At 38.9% G+C, this 25,179-nt stretch overlaps 1 protein-coding gene across 1 annotated transcript; it reads right to left on the reverse strand.

Annotated features, from left to right (window-relative positions):
- Positions 1–1,781: 1,781 nt before the first annotated feature.
- Positions 1,782–21,394, reverse strand: ccdc71 (coiled-coil domain containing 71). The gene is made up of 2 exons (XM_057326285.1): positions 21,283–21,394; positions 1,782–4,296 (listed from the first exon to the last, which is right to left on the reverse strand). The coding sequence occupies exon 2, from the start codon at positions 4,253–4,255 to the stop codon at positions 3,251–3,253; it is 1,005 nt and encodes a 334-aa protein (XP_057182268.1). The 5' UTR covers positions 4,256–4,296; positions 21,283–21,394; the 3' UTR covers positions 1,782–3,250.
- Between the last annotated feature and the right edge of the window lie 3,785 nt (positions 21,395–25,179).

A 25,179-nucleotide genomic window follows, 5' to 3' on the forward strand; every position in this document is an offset into this window, starting at 1 on the left:
ATAGCTAAAACGAATTATTTTGTTTTATCAAACCATTCATTCCTTTATTTATTTTCATATTATTACATTTATTCGTTTATATATTTATTTATTTATACATTTATAATTTTTGCAGGTTTAGTCCTCCATATGCAGGCAGTCTAAGGCCTAATCCCAATTCTATTTTATACCCCTCCACCTACCCTTTCCCCCTGCCCCTTGAAAAAGAGTGGCAAGGGGAAGGGCTAAAAACATTCCCCTAAGAAATGGGACACCATTACAACACTGTCATATGCCATTATAATACGTCACTGATCCTACGGAGATAAGGCAATGTTTATCACAAACTTCCAAGATGCTGGTGTCAGGTGTAGTCATATCAATTTCATGGATTACAACCTAAAAAGTGACCCTGAACTTTTATGTCAAAAGCAGCTCACCACACACCCCTCCGTTCACATCTCTGGATTGCGGTCGCAAGCGGCCCGGGGAAGGCAGAGCGCATTTTGATTAACCCAGTGTTTGTGATCGCATTCCATGGATCTCTCCCTCTGTCCAGGCGGGGAATCGGAGGCCGATCGTAAACAGACCCGGTCTGTTTGCCGCATTGGTCAGAGGCTCGGAGCACGTTCTGCTTCCCCCGGTTCGTGATTGGATTCCAGAGATGGCCCTGGTTACAATTACTTTTTTGCAGTTGTATATGTTGTGGTTCAATCGTGCAATCAGTAATGAGTTATTAGTGACTTCTTATAAAAATTTCAAGTATTCATGACAAGAAACTGAACACAACATTAAATTTAACATAAAGAGATGATTTTTTGTTGTTTAAATCCTTATTAAAGCCAAAATAAAGGCTTGCATTATGCATGAGCAGCCATGTTGGAAAATTTCATACACCTTAGTTTGAAGTGAGGTGCCGAAAAATCTTGGTTTGAAGGGCTATATTACCCCTACCCCTCCAACCAAAAGAGAATCGAAACCTAGTGTAGGGGTAAGGGGTAGAAATGGGATTGGGCCTAAGCCAGGGGTGTCCAAAGTCAGTCCTGGAGGGCCGGTTTACTGCAAAGTTTAGCTTCAACCCTAATCAAACACACCTGAACAGCTAATCAAGGTCTCGCAAAGCAGACTAGAGCCTTCCAAACAGATGTGTTGAGCCAAGTTGGAGCTAAACTCTGCAGGACAGTGGCCCTCCAGGACCGACATTGGACACTCCTGGCCTAAACCAATTGCCTTATCATAACCAAAACAGAATCGAGACATAGTATAGGGGTAAGGGGTAGAAATGGGATTGGGCCTAAGACAATTGCCTTATCATACCAAAACCAGTGCACAAAATTCGCAAGATGCCCTGATGTCACGAATTAACCAAGCTTGTTGGACTGGCCAACAGTGGGTGTGGCCACATTTCATTAGCTTTTACTATTGAATCAAATAATTATTTTCATAACATTATTCACATTCAGTAAAGGCTCACTCTAAGCATAAAACATATTAAAAATAGATCTAAAAGACTCTTTGGAATTTGCAATGTTGTCAAGAGACTTTCAAATGATCTTTACAAAAATATGCTGTAATGTCCTAAAGCTCTTGTCGAGCAAGCCAAAGGCAACTGTGCCAAGGGAAAGGTAATCCTATGGGTATGGCCTTTTTATGCCTGAAAATCTTTAACTATTGAATAAAACATCAAATTTTCACAAACCTTAAATCTAAGTTGTGAGTTAGAAGGGGCTTGTAAAATTAGATGGTGGAAACTTTGCTTATGCAACACTAAGAGACCCTATTAATCCACAACACAATTTCTTCAAACATATTTTAATTCACAATTTGGTAACAGTAACTAAAAATACCACATTGACATTTACAGCTTTTGAGTGTCACAGATTCAACTGTATGAAAACAAGTGACAACAAAAAAGGAAAATAAAGTTTTTGCTTTAATTGTGTGCGAGGATGAATCTTTTGAACATAACTCACAAACGAAATTTCAGACATTTGTTTTTAAACGCTTTGTGGAACCAATGAACTGCTCCATTATCATCACTTATTTTAGGGCTTTTTTCCTCAATGTTTTGTTGTCAAACTCAATGTCAGTCCTGACGCGTTTACAGCTTTATGCACATGAATATCCTTAACAAATAAAATGTAGAGACGGAAAATTCACGAATGAATTTGACAAAGGTTTACCAGAATATCTGAATGTACTTTTCTGTTTGCAATGGGATACTCTCTGGATAACAGGTATTTTAATATATTTTGCCTTCAATACCTTTAAAACCTAGTGGTGGATCAGGATGGTGGGTTCTTTTTTGAGACCTCTCAAATCTGGTTAAATTGGTTCAGAAAGCAATTATGTCCACAAATCAAACTGACATGGATTAACCAACTCTGATATTTGTAATAAAAAACATAGAACTACCTTTAAGATTATGACAACATACTCTTATTCAAGTGTTTAAGGAAGTGTCATATCAACAGACCAGCGGTCCATTGCTTAACAGGATTTTGAAAATTCCTTGTGGTCATGGCACTAACAAAATGGTTAAACTAAACACCAGGGTTGGCACAATTGAAGAAAATAAAATCAAAGAATTTATAAAGACCGAGTGCAGAAAGAAACAACAAAAGAAATACAAAGACAGGTCCTTTATCACTCTTCTCAAAGAATAAGGCCATTTATTTTGCCATGAAATTAAATTAATATGAAAAAGTGCCCCCAATCTGACCGTGTTAGAACATAAACATCATATGCAGTCTATGCCGGCAGACTAACATATTACTAAACAGGTGAGGTCAAAAACCTGCGTGTTGTCGTCATCGACAGGATCCTAAGATGTAGAAAAGCATAAAGACAAACTATGACCACCCAGATAAGGGCATCGTTGCCTTTTTAAGCAGTAGCATGTAATAAATCACTCTACAAAGTCTGTTCCCATAGTCCAGTTAGCTAGCAGTCTGTGCCCACAATATTCCAACAAAGACAGAAATCTGGGAACTGCATAGTCATAAATAAGTGTTTGTCCATAAGTCTGTTCCTTCAAGACGTTAGAAATACATCAAATTAAAGTCAAAGGGTCCTGGGATGTATCGGGAGATAAAATACTGTGAGAGCAAACAACATCCCATCTTTGGATTATGATATTACTTGACGATAATGCAAAACTTGGAGGTCGCTGCAATGCTCCCATCCAGAGTACAAACTATGGTTTATCTCCCAAAACGAAACACTGCAAACAATTCAAGAAAGAAAACGAAAACTAAATCCCCGGCAGAGTCTATATAGAGTTGACCAGAGGATGAATCTGTATCACAGGCGACAAATTCACTTGCAAAATCTTCTGTGCCTTTCTCCTCACCTCTTCGTCTGTGACAGAATCATCTACTTTTATGACTTTCCACTCAAGGCCATTTCCATTCAGTCTAGAAAGATCTTGGCCATTGGTGAGCGTTGACTGGGACCAGGCAAACCTTTGGAAATGGTCTAGACCACCGTTCATCAGATCAGGTTTACCGGACACGGTTTCCATCTTTTTGTAAATGCTACCCTCTTTAAGCGTGAAACCATTTTGACAGACGACCGGGGCGGAGTCTCCAATGAGGGCATCATCTGCTTTGATTGGACAAGACAAAATGCGTTTGTTGTCCAAGGCAACTACGTTTAAAGTCTGTCCGCCGTTTACGGAATGCGGAATTCCAGACAGATCTGGCGGCGGCCGTAGAGCAGCACTGGGTGTGCTTCCAAAGTGAATTTGCAGCCTTGCGGTGTGGCCCCCAGTCGCTCCCTTTATGTTTGTAAGCTTGAGGCACTGCGACGCTTGAAGAGACTGCTTCTCTTCTGTTGTCGATGTTGACGCACTGTTCTGCCTAAGAGTGTCTATGGAAAGGTTAGTAAGCAGAATCTTGGGTTGGTTTTGAAGAATGTTCTTAGCCGCTCTACTGAGCGCCGAATAGTTCACCTCCTTAACCTTTCCCAAACCTTTTCGTCCTTTCTTTTTCAAGGGTTTCTGGACTTTCTGGACCTTGGTGACAGTCTTGGATGACAGGGGCTCTGCAGTGCAAGATCTGTATCCGTATACATCTTTGCTCTTCAATACAACAGGATTGGCTCCTTCTTTCCGTAAGTCATGAAGAAAGGAAAACATTTGTCTCTCTGTGTCCGTCAGGTCCTTCGTCATGGGATTAAAGACCCTTAGGGCCTCCATAAGGGCACTTTCTCCAGCTGGGGCAAATCTTGCCCAGGAATGAACTACCCTCCCCATGCCCTGTTCTTCACAACTCATGGTGCACTTTTACAGCTGGTATGCATAAGGACCACAGGTGTCTGTGAATATAGAGAGGATGTTTAAGTAACGAATTAGGAATGCAGAGAAGAATTACATTTTTTAGCAACCTGTTAGACAAATAGTTAAAAAAAACAAGCCTGCTGATCTTAAAGACAACTTTATGCTTGTGGCTTTTGGAAACATTGTAGAGTCTGTCATCACAATGCCAATTTTATAGAACTTTTTGAAAACCAGCCTTAAGCCTGAAAACTGATACACAAGCCTGTGAACGCAGAAGCTTCTAGCTGTGAAAGCTTCATTTCACACATCAATGCGTAACACAACGCGTCAGAGTGCAGCTAGGGGCTTTCACACCGCAGGAACCTTTGTCATATTTACTTGCTATATCTACTGACAGAAGTCGCCGCTTTTCACCGTGTTAGCTTAGCAGGAAATGAGATTTTAGTTACAGGAACACTTTTTAGTGGGACTACATTAGCAGTGTAAGGTTTAACCCAACACAATAGGAACAAGTGAATATAGTTGGGCCGAACACAAGGAGAGTGCCATTTAAAGCCATAAACATACAGAAAGCTTATGTAAACAGCATTTGCCTGTTGCCTTTGTGGGTTGTGTTCTTTGATTAGCCTTGGTTTTATGTAGCACTGCACATTACTTTTAGGGTCTAGTTTTCTGGTCAGGGATTAGCCTAAACAGAGGTTGCTCTAGACTTTTTTTTCGTCATTTTAACAGACATGCTCGTAAAAAATCCACCATAATCTATTTTTACCCGTCACTATGGTGCAAGGTGATGTTACGTGCTAATTAGCATGTTTGTGACATCATCGCTATATACATGCGTTTACTCTCTGAACTTAATGTGTTTTAATACAACTGAATACCCAATAAAGTTGAAGTCGTTTATAATCATATGTCCAGTCAGTAACAATGAAAGTTTTGTAATCATTCATTTATTCACTTACAAGCAGAGGTGGGTGGTAACGCGTTACATTTACTTCGTTACATTTACTTGAGTAACATTTTGGAAAATATGTACTTTTTAAGTAAAATTAAAAGTGTGTACTTTTACTCTTACTTGAGTAAATTTCTAATAGAAAATCTGTACTTTTACTTCGTTACATAACTTACATTGCGTGACGTTCCTTAGTTCCTTCATTTTAAAATATGCTTTTTAAAACGCGTTGTTTATTTCAAGGTTGTCGTCTCTTTTTACGGGCATTCCCGAGTGATCCATTCTTTTGAGTCGATTCTTTTGAAAGCATTAATTGAACAATGGGCAAAACCATTTGAATAGGCTAATGAATCAGTTCAAATGATTTGTTCAGTTCGCAGCACGATCTGAATCATCTGAAGCAGGATTACTCACTCCTCGTAGCGCGAAACTTAAGAACACGCAGAACACAAAGAGCGTTGGATGAAGTGGATATTAATCTATATCTATACAATCAAAACTGCAAATGTGTCATATTGTTTGCCAGCAATGATAAATGCCCGCCATATGCGCGCACCCGCGCGACCTGTTCGTCAGACACAGCAACATGCGCGTTACCTGTCAGACACAGAGACGTGGGCTTGCAGAAATATACATTTGAAGAACAGAAGGAAGAAAACTTGTTGATGGGCGTGTGGTTCACTGTTTACTGTTTGTTTACAAGTAAGAGCGTTTCACAACACACACGTGACACAACACGAGAAAACATGAGCTTTGTTCAAAAATGTGTATTTCATTTAAGAGAGCACTGCAGATGTTCTAGATCATCTTAGGAAATGCTCTGAGTTTAGTTCATGCTTTAGTTTGACATGGTCTATTATTCTAAATAAGTTGTGTAAACTACATTGACATCAGGACTAGATGAATTTACAGAAATGCTTGTCTCTTCTGTGTTTGTCTATTCTTTAGTCTCTCTAGTATATTGCAAAGATATCTGCTTATGATAATTAAAAATTTGATTAAAATGTAATATTAAAATATTGGCGTTAATTTTATGTAGTAGGCCTATATAATCAGATACAAAGTAACTAAGTAACTAGCTACTTGAGTAGTTTTTTCATTGCATACTTTTTTACTTTTACTCAAGTAATTTTAAAATAGTGACTTTTACTTTTACTTGAGTAACAATTTCTCAGTTACTTGTACTTTTACTTGAGTAAAGATTTTGGCTACTCTACCCACCTCTGCTTACAAGTAACTTTAAGCTGCTGTTTGGTTATAATGTACTGCTTCTGCCGCTCACTGAACGGAAAAGACGCAGAGAGACATTTTTCCACTTAAAGTTAAGGTTTATCCAAAATGACGCTAGTCACTATTGCTCTCTGAAGGAAAAAAGTCTGTAAACACCGCACCACTGTGCGCACCTGTGTGTATGTGACGCGGGGGTTGATTAAGTGACAGATGCATGCATTGCAGAATCAGATCCGAAACAAGCCTCAAACAACGTTATCGCTGTGTTATGAAAAGTGTAAAAAGATTTTCAGTTTGTTTTGAAACTATGCGAAACAAATTAGACAGCTGGTGGGCGTCATAGTCTAATGCCTTGTTTATACACGCCTGGCTCCGCACGCGAGTCTCCACTGATCCCGCTGGGTTTTCCTGAATGGTAAAAAATAGTGTCCGTCACTGGTAAAAAAAAAAAGGAATTTTCATTTTTGAAAGACAGTAAGCATGTTTTTATTAGAATATGTTAAAAGAATTTCAGTTGTGTACAAGTATTAGTTGACAAAATTAAAACGGAAACTGTCTAAATAATAATATTGACTTTGATAAGGAGAATCTACTTTTTGAGTAAAATTGTATAACTAGGGCTGAAACGATTCCTCGAGTAACTCGAGTTATTCGAATACAAAAAATCATCGAGGCAATTTTTGTTGCCTCGAAGCCTCGTTTAATCCATTTAACTACAGTACACACGGAGCACTGCGTTTCCCCACGGACCGTTATTACTGACGCACAGCCCGCTAAACTCTATTCATGTTACAGGGCTCTCAAGTCTCATGCATTCACCGGAGACACACGCATTTAGTTGTTCACACGCTCACACGTATTTCTCATGCTGATAAATAACTGATAGCTTATAGGGCTGTGACGGTTGCCGTAACAACCGCACCACCGCGATGGTAAAGTGCCATGACGGTGGCGAACTGCCACCGGCGGTAGTGCACGTCACTCTGACAAATATAGGTGTAATAAATATGAGAGTTGCGATAACGATTGCTAGTTGTAGCCTTTCAGTTGTGGATGGTTTTATTTAAAAGATTTTAAATTAACAGAAATTATTGGCATAGTTTCCGTTGGTGCGTTCGAGCGCAGGCCTGCACGGAAAACCCAGGTTATTCTGCGGTTTGCAATGGATCTTGTTGGAAATGAACAGATACGTAAAATCAAAACTGGCTATGACCCGCTTGCTTAGTGTCGGAGCGGCGCAGGTTTTGCGCGGTTGCGGAGAGACATCTCTTCATTTGCGCTCCTGTGCACATCTTCTGAACGCGCATTTAGTGCAGCTGTACACATTTTAATCTGGACAATGTCAACAAGTAAGTTTCACATCAACGAGTCGGAAAAAGTAAAGTTTTTATAGGCAATCTGAATAGGAAAGCCAATGTAGGTTTAAACAGTTTGTTTCAAATGGAATTGTTAAGGACTGTAAGGGTTAATACGCCACTGACTGAAGTTACTGCAACAAGAGCTTTTTTATTTAGTATTTAGCTTTCTTATATCATTAAGTTTTCATTATTTACTGATGTTTATTTCAATGTTTTATATGCTGTAGCGTGCCGTTTCACTGATGGATTTGCCGTTAAACATTGACGGATGTTTCATCCTCATTTATTTCAGATATCATATTTCAATTATTTAACAATTTCAAGTATTTAAATAAGGTCTATATTTCTCTTCCACTCGTCATGTGGTTGCTACACGCAAATATAATAATATAAATATTATTTATATAAATAATATATATTTCTCACACCACCGGGTCGATTTGTCTATTACCACCGTGGTGGTAAAAAACTGCCACCGTCACAGCCCTAATAGCTTATTGAAATGGTGAACTGTATTAGTTTTAGTCTATTTTACGAGTGAAACTTGTTTTCCGGCTGCATTGAGTCCATCAAACTAGATGCGGACTAGTGGACACCGAATCCTGTTATACACATTTCATCTGTCTGGTCTGCGTGTCTGAGTGAATGAACTGCACAGTTTAACGTGCTACACGCGTGATGCTCATGAATTTGTCTGCGTCTGCGCTGAATGAGGACATGAACTTCACCTCCAGAGTTGCGCTGAGAGTTTATTTCACAAACATGTTATTGTTTGAGTGAAGAAACAGACATACTAAAAAATAAGGCTCTGACAACCTGCAAAATAAAAGTCATAGGCTATTGTTTGAAATTATTATTTCCATTTTTATTCATGTTTCTTATTTATATATTTGTATTATATTGCATTTTGAATTTAATATGGCAATGGAATGTACTAAATGGGTTTAGTTTTCACAGATATTAATGTATGCTATTTCAGCAATAAAAACTAATTGTTCTAAAAAGGAAACAAATTAGTTGTTTTACTCATTTTAAGAGACCGGTCTTATTTTCTCTTGTATATTTAGTATTGCTTTTTAATAAAGAAAAAGTACTTATTATCCGAATACCGATTAATCGATGGAAAAATCAGTAGAATACTCGATTAGTAAAAGAATCGATAGCTGCAGCCCTAATGACTGGTGTAAGAATATCAGTGAAGCTGTTTTCAGTTTAGAATTCTAGTCTGGAACTAGGTAAGCCCATCCAGAAAACCACCCTTAGTTTTTTAGCCCTATTCGCTCTTTCGAATCACAGTAGTATTACATAGCACCATTTAATAACCAAACATCCTTTAGCTGTTACGTTTATAATGCCATGCTTGGTCCAGCAAGACAATACGTTTTTGGAGTTCCTTGGGCTAAAAATTAGTCAAATTTTAGTAGCTCCGGGACCCTGCCGTTTGTGGAGTGCCTTAAATAGGGCTGTGCGATTTGGGGAAAATATCTAATTGCGATTTTTTTTGACAGACATTGCGATTGCGATTTGATTTGCGATTTTAACTTTTCAAATTCAAGCTTCAGCTCAATATTGTTGTGTGGAGCACAATATGGGTATAGTTACCCTGCTGAAAGAAAACAACAACAAAAAACATTACAGAAATTTTAATTGTTTCCATTAAAAACATTACAAAATTCATTTTTGTAGTGTGTTTTTGGGCATTATTCAAATATTGGTTCCCAACTTCCAGATTACATCACACCAATAGAATCCAACCAGTGTACACTATTATAGTTTCCATTAAAACAAATACAACTCCCATTGTAACCCTTAAATCCATAACATTTTCTATTGTGTTAGTGAATTATTAAAATAGTTCATAGGTTACATGGGCTGATTTATACTTTTTTAAGTATGTGGGATTTTTTAAAACAAGTTCAAAATGTGCTGAATGTTTAATTTCATCCAAGTGAAATTAGCAAAACAGTTAGATAGAATTTACATTTGTTTGAAACGCGGAGATAGGCGTGAGTTGACACAGGGTGCGCGCGTGCGTCAAGCCTCGTCCATATTGCCAGATGCCCGTGTGGAGCCGGACTCAAGTAGCCTACTATAAACGTCATTACGAAACAGCTGTGTGTGCGCATCAGTTTAAACGGCTCGTCCGCGAGTGCGCGAGTGTATGACACGCTGTGTGTGCGCATCAAGTTTAAACGGCTCGTCCGCGAGACCGCGAGACGCGCGAGTATGAAACAGGCTTGTGTGCGCATCAAGTTTAAACGGCTCGTCCGCGAGACGCAGCGAGTATGAAACGGCTATGTGTGCGCATCAAGTTTAAACGGCTCGTCCGCTAGACGCGCATGCGGGAAGATCGCGCGAGTATGAAACAGGCTTGTGTGCATCAAGTTTAAACGGCTCGTCCGCGAGACGGGAGTATGAAACGGCTATGTGTGCGCTCAAGTTTAAACGGCTCGTCCGCAGACGCGCAAGTGGGGAAGGCGAGTTACACAGGCTGTGTGTGCGGTCTTCTGAATTGGAGGTTCCTTAGTATTTATTTGCCTAAATGATCGATCTGACTCTGCAGATGCCATAATAACACACTCTCTCTCTCCCGCTTTCTGTTTTTTTTTTTTTTAATGTCGGACGTTTACGCAGTTGGCTAGGGCAGTTCTGATAGGCATAACAGAGGTGCGCTCACTCAGTTGGTTAGCAAGAATGCCACTCGAAGCGGGCTTGGAACAGACGCGTTTCTTATTTTTCACATCGCTTCCACATCGCAGCCTCTTGCGATTAGCAAATCGCAACGTCTCACATCGCGATTGCGATTCGATTTCGATTAATCGTTCAGCCCTAGTGCCTATAACTAAATTTCTTTAACTACCTGGTCTGAAAGCCCTTATACTTGTAACTAGGGCTGCAACAACATTATCGAATAATAATCGATAATGAAAATAGTTGTCAACGAATTTCATTATCGATTAGTTGGTCTGTGACGTCACTTGCGAGCTGCGCAGTTATAAATCAAGCCCTTCCCTTTTAAAATTACAATTTTAGACGTGTCTCTCCGTGCAGCATGAGCATTGCAGTTTTAAAGTCAGACGTGTCTCTCCGCGCAGCCCGAGCTGCGTTGTTTTTAAGTCAGATGTGTCTCTCCGTGCATCTCTGCGTGCAGCGCGATGTTCGCAGTTTTAAAGTCAGATGTCTCTCCGTGCATGTGTCTCTCTGTGCGGCACAAGTTGCACAGTTTTAAAGTCAGATGCCTCTCCGTACTGCGCGAGATGCGCAGTTTTAAAGTCAAACGTGTCTCTCTGTGCGGCACAAGTTGCGCAGTTTTAAAGTCAGACGCGTCTATCCGTACTGCGCGAGGTGCGCAGTTTTAAAGTCAAACGTGTCTCTCCGTGCGGTACAAGTTGCGCATTTTTAAAGTCGAACGTGTCTCTCCGTGCTGTACAAGTTGTGCAGTTTTTAAGTCAGATGTGTTTTGCATGTATGGTGGTTTTTCTAGACATATTATTGACTTTTCTTATATTCTAAATATATTACTGAGTTTTCTTATATAAAAGAATACATTTAAAGGTAGTTATAGAGGTCATGTACATGATCTTAACAAGGGCTATGGGACTCATGTATGAGTTTGAACACTTGAACACCTGCGTACACACCAAATATCTTATCACACTAAGACAGGAACTGCACGTACACCACACACACTTTTGAGAGAAGTTTAATTAAGAACGCTGGGTTGTTTATCATTTTCACTAAACAATGAGCTCATTTTTAATAAAACCACACACGTTTGTAGAGAAGTTTAACTTATCGCATACAGCCAAGGACGCTGGGGTGCTCATTATCACGCTAAACCATTAAGTTTATTTTAATAAAATTAAAATAATTTTTTAATAAATTTAATTAGTTAATTTTTAATAAAACCAATGTTAAATCATGTATTGTCTGAAAGCCCCCGGAAAGGTGTCAAGATAAAGAGCACATGATATACGTATGTGTTGATTGAGAGGTGCTCCCTACGAATAAATCCTAATATGGTAGGCCGGAAATATAACTGTAGCGAGTGCAGGCTGAAATGTAACTGTAGCGAGTCATAAGGGGATGGACTGATAAAAATAAGTGATGTCATGTAAAACCTGGTTGGTAGAAGATGATGTCAGGTAAAACATGATTGGTTTGAACTGTGATAACGACTTAAGAACAATGTATAAAAGATGGAGTCAGATGTGTATTTGGGGGACATCATTGGACATCTTCAGATGAACTCTGTATGTCTCTCTTTGACTTGTTCAAACAAATTAAAGATCGAAACCTTTGAAACTTGGCTTCTTGGTCTTTGTGATTTCTCTCAACATTTGATGATCGATTTTGCCACAACACATGCAGCTCTTCAAGCCGCGCAGTTTTAAAGTCTAAAGGGGAGAGGTCTTTAAAATTACAAAATTAAAGATTTTATTAGTAAAACCCAATTTGTGGCTACATACTCTGATTAGGGGGTTTATTTGGTTAAGAGGTGGGAAGTAACGAAGTTTATTATACATTTATTTGTACTGTACTTAAGTACACTTTTTGAGTATCTGTACTATTAAGTTTTTTTTTTTTCTAAGTAGGCCTACTTTTTACTGTACTTCACTACATTTGAATAACAAATATCTCACTTTTCATGCCACAAAAAAATGATTTCCTTGGCCAACCGTCCCCTCCCTCCCACGTTTGGGAGAGACTATTGTCAGCTGCTTTAATACGACGTACCTGAATCAACTCATCAGCCTTGGTGTGTTTATTAGGGAGTCATCCACAACATTTTGGGAGAAAGTCAATGAGCTCAGTTGTGTATACTTTTCCCATTTCTGATTTAGTTATAAGCAAGATCTAATTAGACTTTTTATCCGATTAATTGAAAAAATAACCGTCTAACTAATCGATTATCAAAATAATCGTTAGTTGCAGCCCTAACTTGTAACTAGGGCTGTGACGGTGGCAGTTTTTTACCACCGCAGTGGTAATAGACAAATCGACCGCGGTGGTGCGGTGGTTGAGAAATATATATTATTTATATAAATAATATTTATATTATTATATTTGCGTGTAGCAACCACATGACGAGTGGAAGAGAAATATAGACCTTATTTAAATACTTGAAATTGTTAAATAATTGAAATATGATATCTGAAATAAATGAGGATGAAACATCCGTCAATGTTTAACGTGCAAATCCATCAGTGAAACGGCACACTACAGCATATAAAACATTTAAATAAACATCAGTAAATAATGAAAACTTAAATGATATAAGAAAGCTAAATACTAAATAAAAAAGCTCTTGTTGCAGTAACTTCAGTCAGTGGCGTATTAACCCTTACAGTCCTTAACAATTCCATTTGAAACAAACTGTTTAAATCTTCATTGGCTTTCCTATTCAGATTGTCATAAAAACTTTACTTTTTCCGACTCGTTGATGTGAAAATTACTTGTTGACATTGTCCAGATTAAAATGTGTACAGCTGCACTAAATGCACGTTCAGAAGATGTGCACAGGAGCGCAAATGAAGAGATGTCTCTCCGCAACCGCGGCAAATCCTGCGCGCACTCCGACACTAAGCAAGCGGGTCATAGCAGTTTTGATTTTACGTATCTGTTCATTTCACAACAAGATTGTAGCGAGGAAGGCGGGACGAGAGCCGTGGGGCAGGAAGGCGGGGCCGATGGCGTGAGTGATAATGAGTAATGCTTTTGCGTGTGCCCGGATGGGACGAAGAGCTCACTGCCATGTGCCTGGGTCGAGGTGGGGTGGCTGCCATCCGAAAGGGAGCGGAGAGGTTAGCCCCGCTTGCCGTGGGCCGGAGCCTGCTGCCGTCCACCAGAAAGGGGAGGAGCAGGAAGCGGGGGACCTGCTACCGGCTGCCTGCAGTTGGAGGAGCCACCGCCAGCCGCCAGGACACCAGGGCCTCGCTGCCGCGCCCCTGGGTCGAGGTGGGATGGTCTGGGAGTGAGCGGAGGTGTCAGCCCCGCTTGCCGTGGGTCGGAGCCTGCTGCCGTCTGCCGGAAAGGGGAGGAGCAGGAAGCAGGGGAGGAGCTACCGGCTGCCCTCAGCCGAAAGAGCCATCGTCGGCCGCCAGGGGGCGGAGGAGGAACGAGCCGTCCACCGAGCGTCCAGTACCACCGCATGGCACCGCGAGGAAGAGCCTCTCGGTTGGCTGAGGACCGAGCGACAGCGTGTCCAAATTTTTTTTTTTTCTGTTTCCTCTCTCCCCTCTCTCGCCCCTGTCGTTCCTGGTGCTTCAGTCTGCAGGGGGTATGTAGCGAGGGAGGCGTGACGAGAGCCGTGGGAGGAGGAAGCGAGGCTGGGACGCGATTGATAATGAGTGTCAGCTGTGCGTCATTCCGGCCTCGTATCTCTCACGGAGGAGATCGGAAGCATAAAAGGACGAAAGGCAGGAGAATACGGCGAGAGAGGACCAGGCCCGGACATTAGTTAAGTTTTGTTTATGTTTGTGTTGCCGGCAGTCGTCCGCGAGGGGCTGCCGGCTTGTTACTTTTGAATTTTTGGTGTATTTATTTTTGATTAAATGTTTTGAATGTTCGCCGGTTCCCGCCTCCTTCCTTCCCGTTTTATTGAGCTTTATTACAAAGATCCATTGCAAAACCCGCAGAATAACCTGGGTTTTGCCGTGCAGGCCCGTGCTCGAACGCACCAACGGAAACGTATGCCAATAATTTCTGTTAAAGTAAAATCTTTTGAATAAAACCATCCACAACTGAAAGGCTACAACTAGCAATCGTTATCGCAACACTCATATTTATTACACCTATATTTGTCAGAATGACGTGCACTACCGCTGGTGGCAGTTCTCCACCATCATGGCACTTTACCACAGCGGTGGTGCAGTTGTCACAGCCACAGTCACAGCCCTACTTGTAACCATTTTATCGTTGCTGCGAGAAGCGTTAGAAGGCATTTGCACAAACAATCTGTTCATGAAGTACAATCAGTCTTTCAGGAAGGACACTTAGCCTTGATTGTATCCTATTGTTCCGCCGACTATCACTCAAGTACAATAGCTGCAGAACAACCTCGCTGATTGTAGGGCTGTAGCTATCGATTATTTTAGTAATCGAGTATTCTACCAATTATTCCATCGATTAATCGAGTATTCGGATAATAAGTACTTTTTCTTACTTTTTTGTGGGTTTTCCTGAATGGGCAAGGCGTTTATGAGTAATGAATGGGAAACATGTGCCCTTTCCTCTGGTCACATACGATCATGGTCTGATGAAAGGAAATGATTGGTTGCTACCAACTTGACACAAAGGGGAATTACAACTTGCCCTCGTTGTAAAATTTTAGCGTAGCTAGCGGACCAAGCTAACTCTTCAACTGTCAGGAATGCAAATGGCAATATAATCCATGCAATTTTGGCGCTTTAGTTCGGCTATTTGTTTCTATGTGGTATTCAGAAACACGTAAATATGAGAAGTGGTGAGACATAACTCATATTTCACCTTAGGTCAGCAAGGCTCCGCCTTCCCCCATTCTTCTCCACGTGAGGCCGTTTACATCAGAGTGCGTGACTGCGCGTGCGTATCTTGCTTACGCGAGTGTGTGTGACGCTTAAGCAGTATAAACGGAATGTTTTATCCAGTCAAAGGAAAAGATTTTTCATCACGGTGATTTGACGTGCCCGCAATAACACTACCGTGCATTTTCACTACCGTGGTGTACCGTATTACCAAACACCGGCACATGTCTAGTTGACACAACTACAAAACAAGCACCAACAGGCGGATGAGTCAACACACTGACAGCACATTTTTAAACATGGTACAACTACGGTATTTTAGACATGTGCCATTGTGTTTTTTCAAGTACACACAAGCACCACAACAAACTGATAATATACATCAAAGTACCATGCTTTACCAATTGATACCTTTACTGTACCACTGAATCAAACCTTAACCTCGCCTCACCACTAGGGTAATCAAATCCTGAGCAACAGTTATTGATAAACAAAAGGTTTTGAACGTAATTATCATCACAAACAGGTTTCATTAACATATTTTTACATAATGACAGAAGGATTAAATTTTCACTTTGAACAAGACTTTGAATAAAAACAACGCTTTCCTATAGACCTATTCACACTAGCGACAAAAAAAACAACCCCCCTGGGACCCCTGATTGCATACTATACATTTTTATCAGACATAGAAAGACAGCATTCTTATATCTGGTTCAGACCAGATAAAAGCGTCTGCCAAATGCATAAATGTAGATGATTTTTGTCTGTTACCATAGTTTACGTGATTCTAACACCTAATTTTTAGCTGTGTTGTGGACAAGACACAACGTCAGAATATACTCTTTCATCTTGTGATGTGCGTTAAAGGGGTGTAACAATACATCGATATGGATCGGATGTAGTGTTGTCAAAAATATCGATACTTCGATACGTATCGAATCGATGTTAGAAATTCCAGTACCGTGACAACACTAGATCGATGTAGTGTTGTCACGATACCAAACTTCGGTACTAGTCGGTACTAAATGTGACAATACTTGCATTTCCCACTATCATTTTGAGCGCTGTTGAACAGATTATGAAAGACCTCTGATTGGCTATTGTGTTTCCAAGCTCATCGGATATGTATTTGAATGGCTCCTTACCGAGCGCTTGCGCAACCAAACCCAGAAGCGCGTGAAATGATAATTGCATCGCACTCTCTACCGAGCACTACACAGATACACATGGAAGCGTTTGAAAGTCTATCAAAGTAAAAATCAAACGCTTCCGTGTGTATCTACTAGGGTTGGGAATCGAAAATCAATTCCAATTTGGAATCGGAATCGAAAGGCTAGGAATCGGATCGGAATCGAAAGGAATAGGAATCGGATACTTGAGATTAAAATTTGAATTCCTCTTATCAATTCCTGTGTGCATTTTTCAGAAAAGTACATGCGTTGCATGATCTGCTGATATCTCAATAAAAGCCCTTATGAAAATTATTGATATTTTTTACTATAGTAAGCATAGTTTAGCTATAGAATTTGCATTAAAAGCACAGAAATCACAAATTAACCATAGTTGTATTATAGTAACTGCAGTTTAACCATGATGTAGTTCAACTATGATAATACAAATTGTAATAAATCAGAAAAGGTGTGTTTCTATGTGTAAATATACACAAAACGGTGCTCATACATATATAAATATATATATATATTTTGCAAACAAGTCAATAAGCAGGTTAAATGACCATACAGGTTGATATATAAATGTTTTACTTCAACTGTGGAATCGAAACTGGGAATCGATAAGAATCGAAATTGATAAGCAGAATCGGAATTGGAATCGGAATCGATAAAATTGAAACGATTCCCAACCCTAGTATCTACTGCCCCGCAAGGGCAAGGTCTCGCATTCCTGGAGCAGAGATCACCTCTCTCTCTCAGCGTCGAAGTTTTCCATCTCCCTTTAGTAAGAGTATCTCTGGAGAAGCAACACATTCAGTTCACCGTACGGCGGCCGACTCGTGAATGAAAGAGTAAAAAAGCTGTTTGATATATAAATATGAAACAGACAATATGTACATGAGAATGGCTTTACTGGGCAATATGCTGTATTAAAAAATGTTTAGAAAGTAAAGCAAAACAGGTCTGAAGTTGCAACACACAAAACTACGTGATAACATTATCATGAATATATTAATTAGCCCATGACATCATCAAGCCCCATAGTTCTATAACATCCTAGCAGAAACAATGTAGTTTATTGTTGTAAATGTCCCATTTGGACAGAGAGTGTGCAGCAGAGGGATGTGACGAGACACTTATCTCATGAGACGAGATGAGACACGAGACTGGGTTCACGAGAACGAGACAAGATTTTTAGACGTTTTTAAAGGCGCAGTTCTTGAAAATCAGCGGCCACTAGCCGCTGATCACCTGATCACCTGACCACCTTTTGTAAAGTCAGGAACAACCGGAGTACGTACCGCAGGGACGGAAATACATTATTATTCGGAGGTCATATGGCCATTTGTATAAAATGCTAACGTTACCGTTTCAACAAAACAGTTGTTTGGTAAACATTGAAAAAGTGGAAACATTGAAAATGTTGAATTATCTTACCAGTCTAGCAGAAAACAGGCAACGCCTTGAAAACATTTGTCTTTCAACAGTGCCTTCCATCTGGTAATAGATACACCGATGTTTATCCTGGATTTCTGCCGCCGGTTGTCTCTAATTCGTCTGGCAGCATCACGTTTGAGCTTCTTTGACGACGGAGATTCACGCTCTGTCGGCGCTTGTGAACAATACGCATGGTCCTCCATTTTATCAAAACTTCTAAGACAGAACAATCAGTTGCTTCAGCTAGACGACAACTACTCCTCCTCTCCGTACTACGACTTACTACTTTGTGCGTCTTCAACTCAGTGATGACGCAAGCTGCGTCTAAAAACACACACGAAGACCAACATATACGAAACGCGCTCTGTAGAGCTGTTTGTCCGTTAGAGCTTACTGTACAAAACATGGCTGCGCAACATAACAAATTCCATGTAGATAGGCCCGCACCCTATGTAGATACAACTAGTTTATTCTAAGGTAATAAAAACATAACTTTTCATTACGTAAGGTTTTTATACACATCTAAAGACACAGTTTTGTATGTTATATTGCATTTCTGTTAATAGATCATACAAAACATACCGCACTGTACCTTTAAAGAAATCCGCAATGATGAAATTTATAGGGGAAAATATTCTTTTATTTATCTTAACACAAAATGCAAAAAATGTTGGCATTATAAAATCAACTTGTACTTTATGAAACACATTAAAATTCTATTTTAATTAATTATATTATGCAGTAATAAACAATATGTAAATACTGCAAAATGTTACGCAGGAGACATGCGCGAAGGTTGAAACCGTCCATCTAGTGCGTGTTTACATAGAAAAATGGTGGGAAAGTAGCACCGCAGGATCACGTTGTCTATGAATGGCCGGGCCGGTCACTGTAGCTCACAGCACGGCATGCACATACTTTGTGTCGTGATTAGCATGTTCTGTACAGTAATGAAGACAGGTCACACCAAAACAAAATGTGCACTCACACAAATGCTCCCAAATATATTTTGAGGTTGCACAGGTTAAATTTAGGAAGCATATGCGACTAAAAGGGTCGCAATTTCGAGCTCAGCACTCCATCATGCCAATTGTGTAAGGAAAGTCTCGTCACACCCCTAGTGAGAAGTTTTCAAAGAGTTTAATTAAACGTTCATCTTATATATTTTGCTTGCATTTGTGAGTTATTAAAAATGTAACTGCTTGTGTAAACTAGGCAAGTAATATCAAAATATCAATCATATCGGACAAAATTCTGAGGTATCTGCAAATATCGCATCATTGGTGGAGAAGATCGATATTGCATGGTATCGTGATGAACTGTCCGATTTAAACCCCTACTGAGTTACGCCTCAGAGAGCATAAACAAGAGCATAAACAAACAACCACTGCCGAAACTGTGTGTTTTGTACAATCTGAATTCAATTAATGGTTTACTAGCTTCATACTCCCAATACTCACAGGGTTGCTATGCGCCTCTACTATCGTTTAGCAGCATATATCTTTGATTATTGTGTCATGGTAGTTCATTGATAAGGCATGGTAAAGATTAGGGATGTAACGATTCACTCAGCTCACGATCCGATGCAAGTCACAATTCTGATCTCACGATGCGATTTATTCACGATTTACTCACGATTTATTTTTACAAAATGAGTTGAAACAAATTAGACCCCTTGCATTATTTCTTAAATGCTTCACGTTTCTTTGTGTAATAAAATAATGTTTTATTTCAAATAACAAAACTAAACTGCAATTTTATAAATTAATAATAGAAAAAGTCTCTTTAATATAAACAAACTAATACTGTCTGAGCTTTTCTTGGATTTTTTTGCATTTAAGAAATATCAGCATGTCCACGTTTAGGTTTGCAGTGAAAATAGCGGCCCCTGCTGTTCAAAAAATGTATTGCGATTCAGTTCACACCTCAACCGATTTGAATCGTCACTCATTATAACCGATTTTCAACCGGCTCACGGTGAATCGTTACATCCCTAGTAAAGATGGAATTACTGTTGTATATGTTGTCGCATGACGATAAAGTGCTGCATCCTGACGCCCGTTGTCATTTATGAATCACTTCGACACCCTACGACAAACAGATCAGGCCAATATTCGTATTGCATTTTAAACTTCTACAGGGATTAAGTCCATAGTTTATTTCAGTTTTATACATGCGTTACGGCATGCATAATCGCATGATCTTGGATTCCTCGCAAAACAATGGTTCAGGTTGGATCATAGACCTAGCGCAAACGATTACGCATGAATGCAAAAACTGCATGCAGGGTGCGCGTTAGTTATCACACACGTAAAAAAATACGTTTTAAGTTTAAAAATTAAATAAGGGACGTTTTCAACATTGTGCCTAATCTTCACAAACAAAAAAATATAAATAAGAAAATAAAATGGGTCGCTAAGATACACTGTTGTTACATATGTTATGATTGGTTGTGCAAACGATTACGCAAAAATGCAAAAACTGCATGCAGGGTGCGCGTTAGTTATCACACACATAAAAAAGACGTTTAAAGTTTAAAAATTAAATAAGGGACGTTTTCAACATTGTTATAATCTTCACAAACAGAAACATCTAAATAAGAAAATAAAATGGGACGCTAAGATACGCTGTTGTTACATATGTTACTTTTGGTTGCTGTATGTGCGTCGAAAACAAAATAATCACAAAACTGTAGATTGTTTACATGTAAATACTACTTACACAATTTTGACTGAAAAACAGATCAGTTTGAATACATAAGTATTAATAATTACAGGCGATAGTGTTAAAACACAGCCCTAAATTCATATACATGAATTTGTCTACGCAGATATGCATGTAGCTAGATCGCGCAGCGACACTTCACGCGGTTTGACGTAACTACGCGCATACTAAAACATAGATCCTGTCTCGCTATTTTAATCTTCCTTAGCAACCAAAGCAGCAAAAAGGTCCAATGATACGTAAAAGGCGAAATGATAGCAAAACCAGCGGTTTGTAGCAGTGAACGTCAATGATCTACAATTACATTTAATAAGATTTCCAACGGCGATGCAACGCAATACAATAGAGGAACATTCAGTTGACAAAAAGGGGAGATAAACAATCGCCTTATACTTGCCAGTTGGACATTTTAACGTTACGTTACTAAACAAAAGCACTTTAAAGACAACATACGTTATTCAGCCCCACTTTGGGTGTCTACTTGGGAAAACTAACAGGCAAAAAGGACCGACTGAAAATGTAGTTGAGCATATACCGCAAGCGAGGTCTCAATGGCGTAACTGCTCGAAATAAACGATATACTGATACAACACCACGCTTCGTCGATCAAACAGATGCATAATTTTGTAAAAGACTGTCTTACCATATACCGAGTACCTTCTGATAGCATTAAAAAGACACCCAACGAGCTCTGTGTGCCATGAAACAAAAATGGCTCTCACAGCTTCTGAGGGCGACAGTTTCGAGTGGCTGACGGGCGAAGGGGGCGGGGCCATCGCGAAAATCGCTAGCTAGGCTTTAAAATAAGTTTATATTTGAAGTGCATATTTAAAAAAAAATGGTTTAATGTTGTTGCGGTGGTGGAGGAATGTGGAACAAAAGCGATGTGTCATATTATGTCAACATAATTCAGGAACAGCCGAATTATAGATTTTTTTATGCAGGGCGACCACGTAATAAAGCGTTGTAAAAATAGTTTGAACATAGATATAGAGACATAATAGCCATAGTATGTAAAAGCTTATTCATACTGATTTATACTGATTTAATGACTGACTTTTGGAGTGATTGGTGTTTTTCAACTAGTGAGTGGGAGCCCACAATAATGAAAAATTGCTTTCATTTAAAATTGTAGTAGCCGTAGTTTTTTGTTTTATTTGTAAAAACCGAGGTCAATTTTTGTAAGAGAAGAAAAAAATGTATGATATTTTATCTAGCTTGTTTTAATAAAGTTAGATAGTTTCATAGAGGTTAGCATTAGCAAGCTAGCTAGCTTTGAAGGCATACAAGAGAGAAAGATCCCGCCCCATGTTTTTCAGAGACGTCTGTTTTTGCAACTAGTGAGTGGGAGCCTACAATTATGAAAATTTGCTGTCATTTAAAATTATAGTAGCAGTAGTTTTTTGTTTCATTTGTAAAAACCGAGGTCAATTTTTGTAAGAGCAGCAAAAAATGTATAATATGTTATCTAGCAAGCTAGCTTTGAAGGCATACAAAAGAGAAAGATCCCGCCCTCTGTTCAGAGATGTCTCCAAAACCACGCCTCCCCATGACAATTACCTTATGACTCCTGCTGCCTTCACGTACACTCGAATTCGATAATTCCCACTTCAACCCGGAAATAATTTATGCCACGGTGCTCTTTTAAGGTTAGCATATACTTGTAACGTTTTAATGATACTAAATCATTAGTAACATTCATGTTTTAATGTTACTAAATACTTCTAATGTTACTCATTCCAGACGTTACTTCCGGGTTGAAGTGGGAATTAACGAATTTCCGAGAGCACGTGAAGTCAGCGGCAGTCACCAGAAAAAATAGAACATTAAAAACAAATTACGTTATAATAATATTGAACGCAAACAAGTTGTGGGAACTTACAGTGGTTTAAGCTTATGTTTATGCTGACAGGTGATGTGGTAAAAGTCGATCTTGAAGTTCAAAAAATCTCTCAGACAAAGAAGGTTCAGGTGTCAAGGAGTTAACTTTATTTGATCAGGCCAAACAAAGTGAGATGTCCCAAGTCATCTGAAAACCAAGTGTTTTCCAGCCTACAGTTATAGAGAAACTTAGGAAAGGAGGTGCTTTCCTAATCCAATCAGGTAAATTCCCTTTATCTTTTATTTTTTATTATCCAATCATTCTAGTCTGCCACTATTATTTTCTAGGCAACAAGGTTTGTATCTAATGGTGGAATGTCGGCCTTCACTTAGTTTTTAAAAATAAGTTTTCCTGTTGGTACCAGTTTTCAGGCCACAAAGTGAACAACATGTTCAACCTTCTGAACTTTATCTAGGTCAGGCCTTAAACAGATCTCAAAGACATCACTGAATTTTGTATTGCTGAAATCTGTTCTATACTTGGTTAAAATGATTAAAATATACTTGTATGTTCAAACAACACTCAATCATTGCTTAAGTATACTGATTATATCATTAAATCATCTTCATATATTCACTTGTAACACTCAATCATTGGTCTGATTATTAACACGTCTATGGTAATATCATTCCTATGAATACTTCTTATAAGTGGGGTGTACAACAGAGCCCAAAAGTGCAAATACAACATCAACAAAATGATCAGAATTATGCACAATACAGGCAGGTAGAAAACGTAGAACTAAACCACACTGTTCCAATGCTGAACCAGAAGAACTTTATATTTCAGTTTTTAACACTGTGCAAGCGTTTTAATAAAATACAACTAACAGAAGATTTATAAACTGAATCGAAATGTTACATGAATATTTTAAGGTTAAATTACACGTGTAAGATTAGAAAATGGAAAAATAAATAAAAATGATCCCGGAAGAGCTTCTGGGCCAGTGTTTACATCTTGCGAAGAGGTCTATACATTGCTGTAGACTAGAGTAACCAGAAACATGTAATCTGGATTACATAATCAGATGATGTGATATTTTAAAATACTATGATTTACATTCTACATTACATGTTGGGGTTATGTTACATTTATGTAACATTTTGTTTCTGTTCTTCCAAGTGTTCCCTGTTTATTTGAATTCATTACCCTGTTAGTTTCCTTGGTTACAGATTGTGTTCTCATCTGTTTCTGTAGTTTCTAATTAACACCACCTGTGCCTGTGTTTATTTTATCTGTATATATTCTCCCTGTTCAGTTTGGTTCCTTGTTGTGATAGGCTTCTTGTTATTATCAAGTGTGTATGAAATGTTATTTTATTGGTGATATCTGTGGTAAGCCTGTTGCGTCGCGTCGCATTCTGTCGCGTCGCGTGTTGCGTTGTGTGTGTTGCTTCCCTTTTCCCTTCAGCTAATTATGAGTCTTTATTGATCTCCATTGTCAGTTGCCTTAGTTACTCTTTAGCACCACCTGTTTTTGTTTAGTTGTCTTTGTTAGTAGGTCAAGTTTTGTTTGGTTAGCTGCTGGTCCTCAGTTTGGCTTGGTGTTGTGTATGTACATTTTGTCCCTTTAAGGGCAACGTGTAATTTCTAGAAAGAATTTAGTAGATTCAACAAAAAGTGTTTATTATAGAAGATTCTTGAATCGCATATATGAAGCAGGCATGGGCGAGAATGGAAAAACAAGTGGCAATGCACAACATTTGATCACTGGATGTATAAAAGCTCTAAGGCTAGGGTCTGAGGATATTACTCTTCACGTGCATGCTCAGACTTTTAAACTGAACAGTTTACCAACCAAATGCATGCATTGATTGTATGAAATATATTATATTTCTTAAAATAGTCCTTCGTAATGCTTCTCACAGAAACAAAGCTTGGGAAATGCATTAATGAAGCAGCTGTTGAGGAACCATTTAAGAGCATATGTTGTATTATACCCAAGGTGGCTTTGTAAGATCGTTTGAGCTGGTTATGGTGGTTTGAATACTTTTAGCCTGGCGAATATGGGCTGTTGTAGATATACGTAGTTTGCAAATACGGTATATTTTCACAGATTGATCACTGTGAAAATGCAAAGCATCACTGTACTCTTTTAGAAAACAACCTGCATGCACTTTTGACACCATGATTTGTACATGTATTTGAAATGTATTGCTTTTATCTTATATATATGAAATATAGTCCACCTGTGCTTGCACCACATTTAGGGAGTAGACAGGGAAGTTATAAATATCGGTGGCAGGGCTGTGGAGGACCGCCAAAAACCAAAGAATGTAAATCACCCGATGATGAAATAATTGGTTGAAATGATATGAAATGGAAGCTGAAACTTTGATGGTACATATTAGCTTTGTTGTCCTGAGGAATAAAGTTTTGATTTCTTGCAACATTGAGAGACCATTTCTTCTAACTTAGCTAGCTGACAAATGTCCAAACCCATTTAAACTCTTAAACTAGAATCTCCTGTATGTATTATATATATACATATATATATATATATGTATGTATGTGTGTGTGTGTGTATATATGGTATGTCTTCATGTAAACATAGTAAAGATTAATCACTGTATTTTACATTCCCGAGTAAACAGCATTTGATTTGATTGACCTTGATTAATATTTTGTAGTTTGTAGAGAAAGTCTGGGTGTTTTCCAG

The sequence above is a fragment of the Triplophysa rosa genome, linkage group LG25 (assembly GCF_024868665.1).
Source record: "Triplophysa rosa linkage group LG25, Trosa_1v2, whole genome shotgun sequence".
Lineage (NCBI taxonomy): Eukaryota > Metazoa > Chordata > Actinopteri > Cypriniformes > Nemacheilidae > Triplophysa > Triplophysa rosa.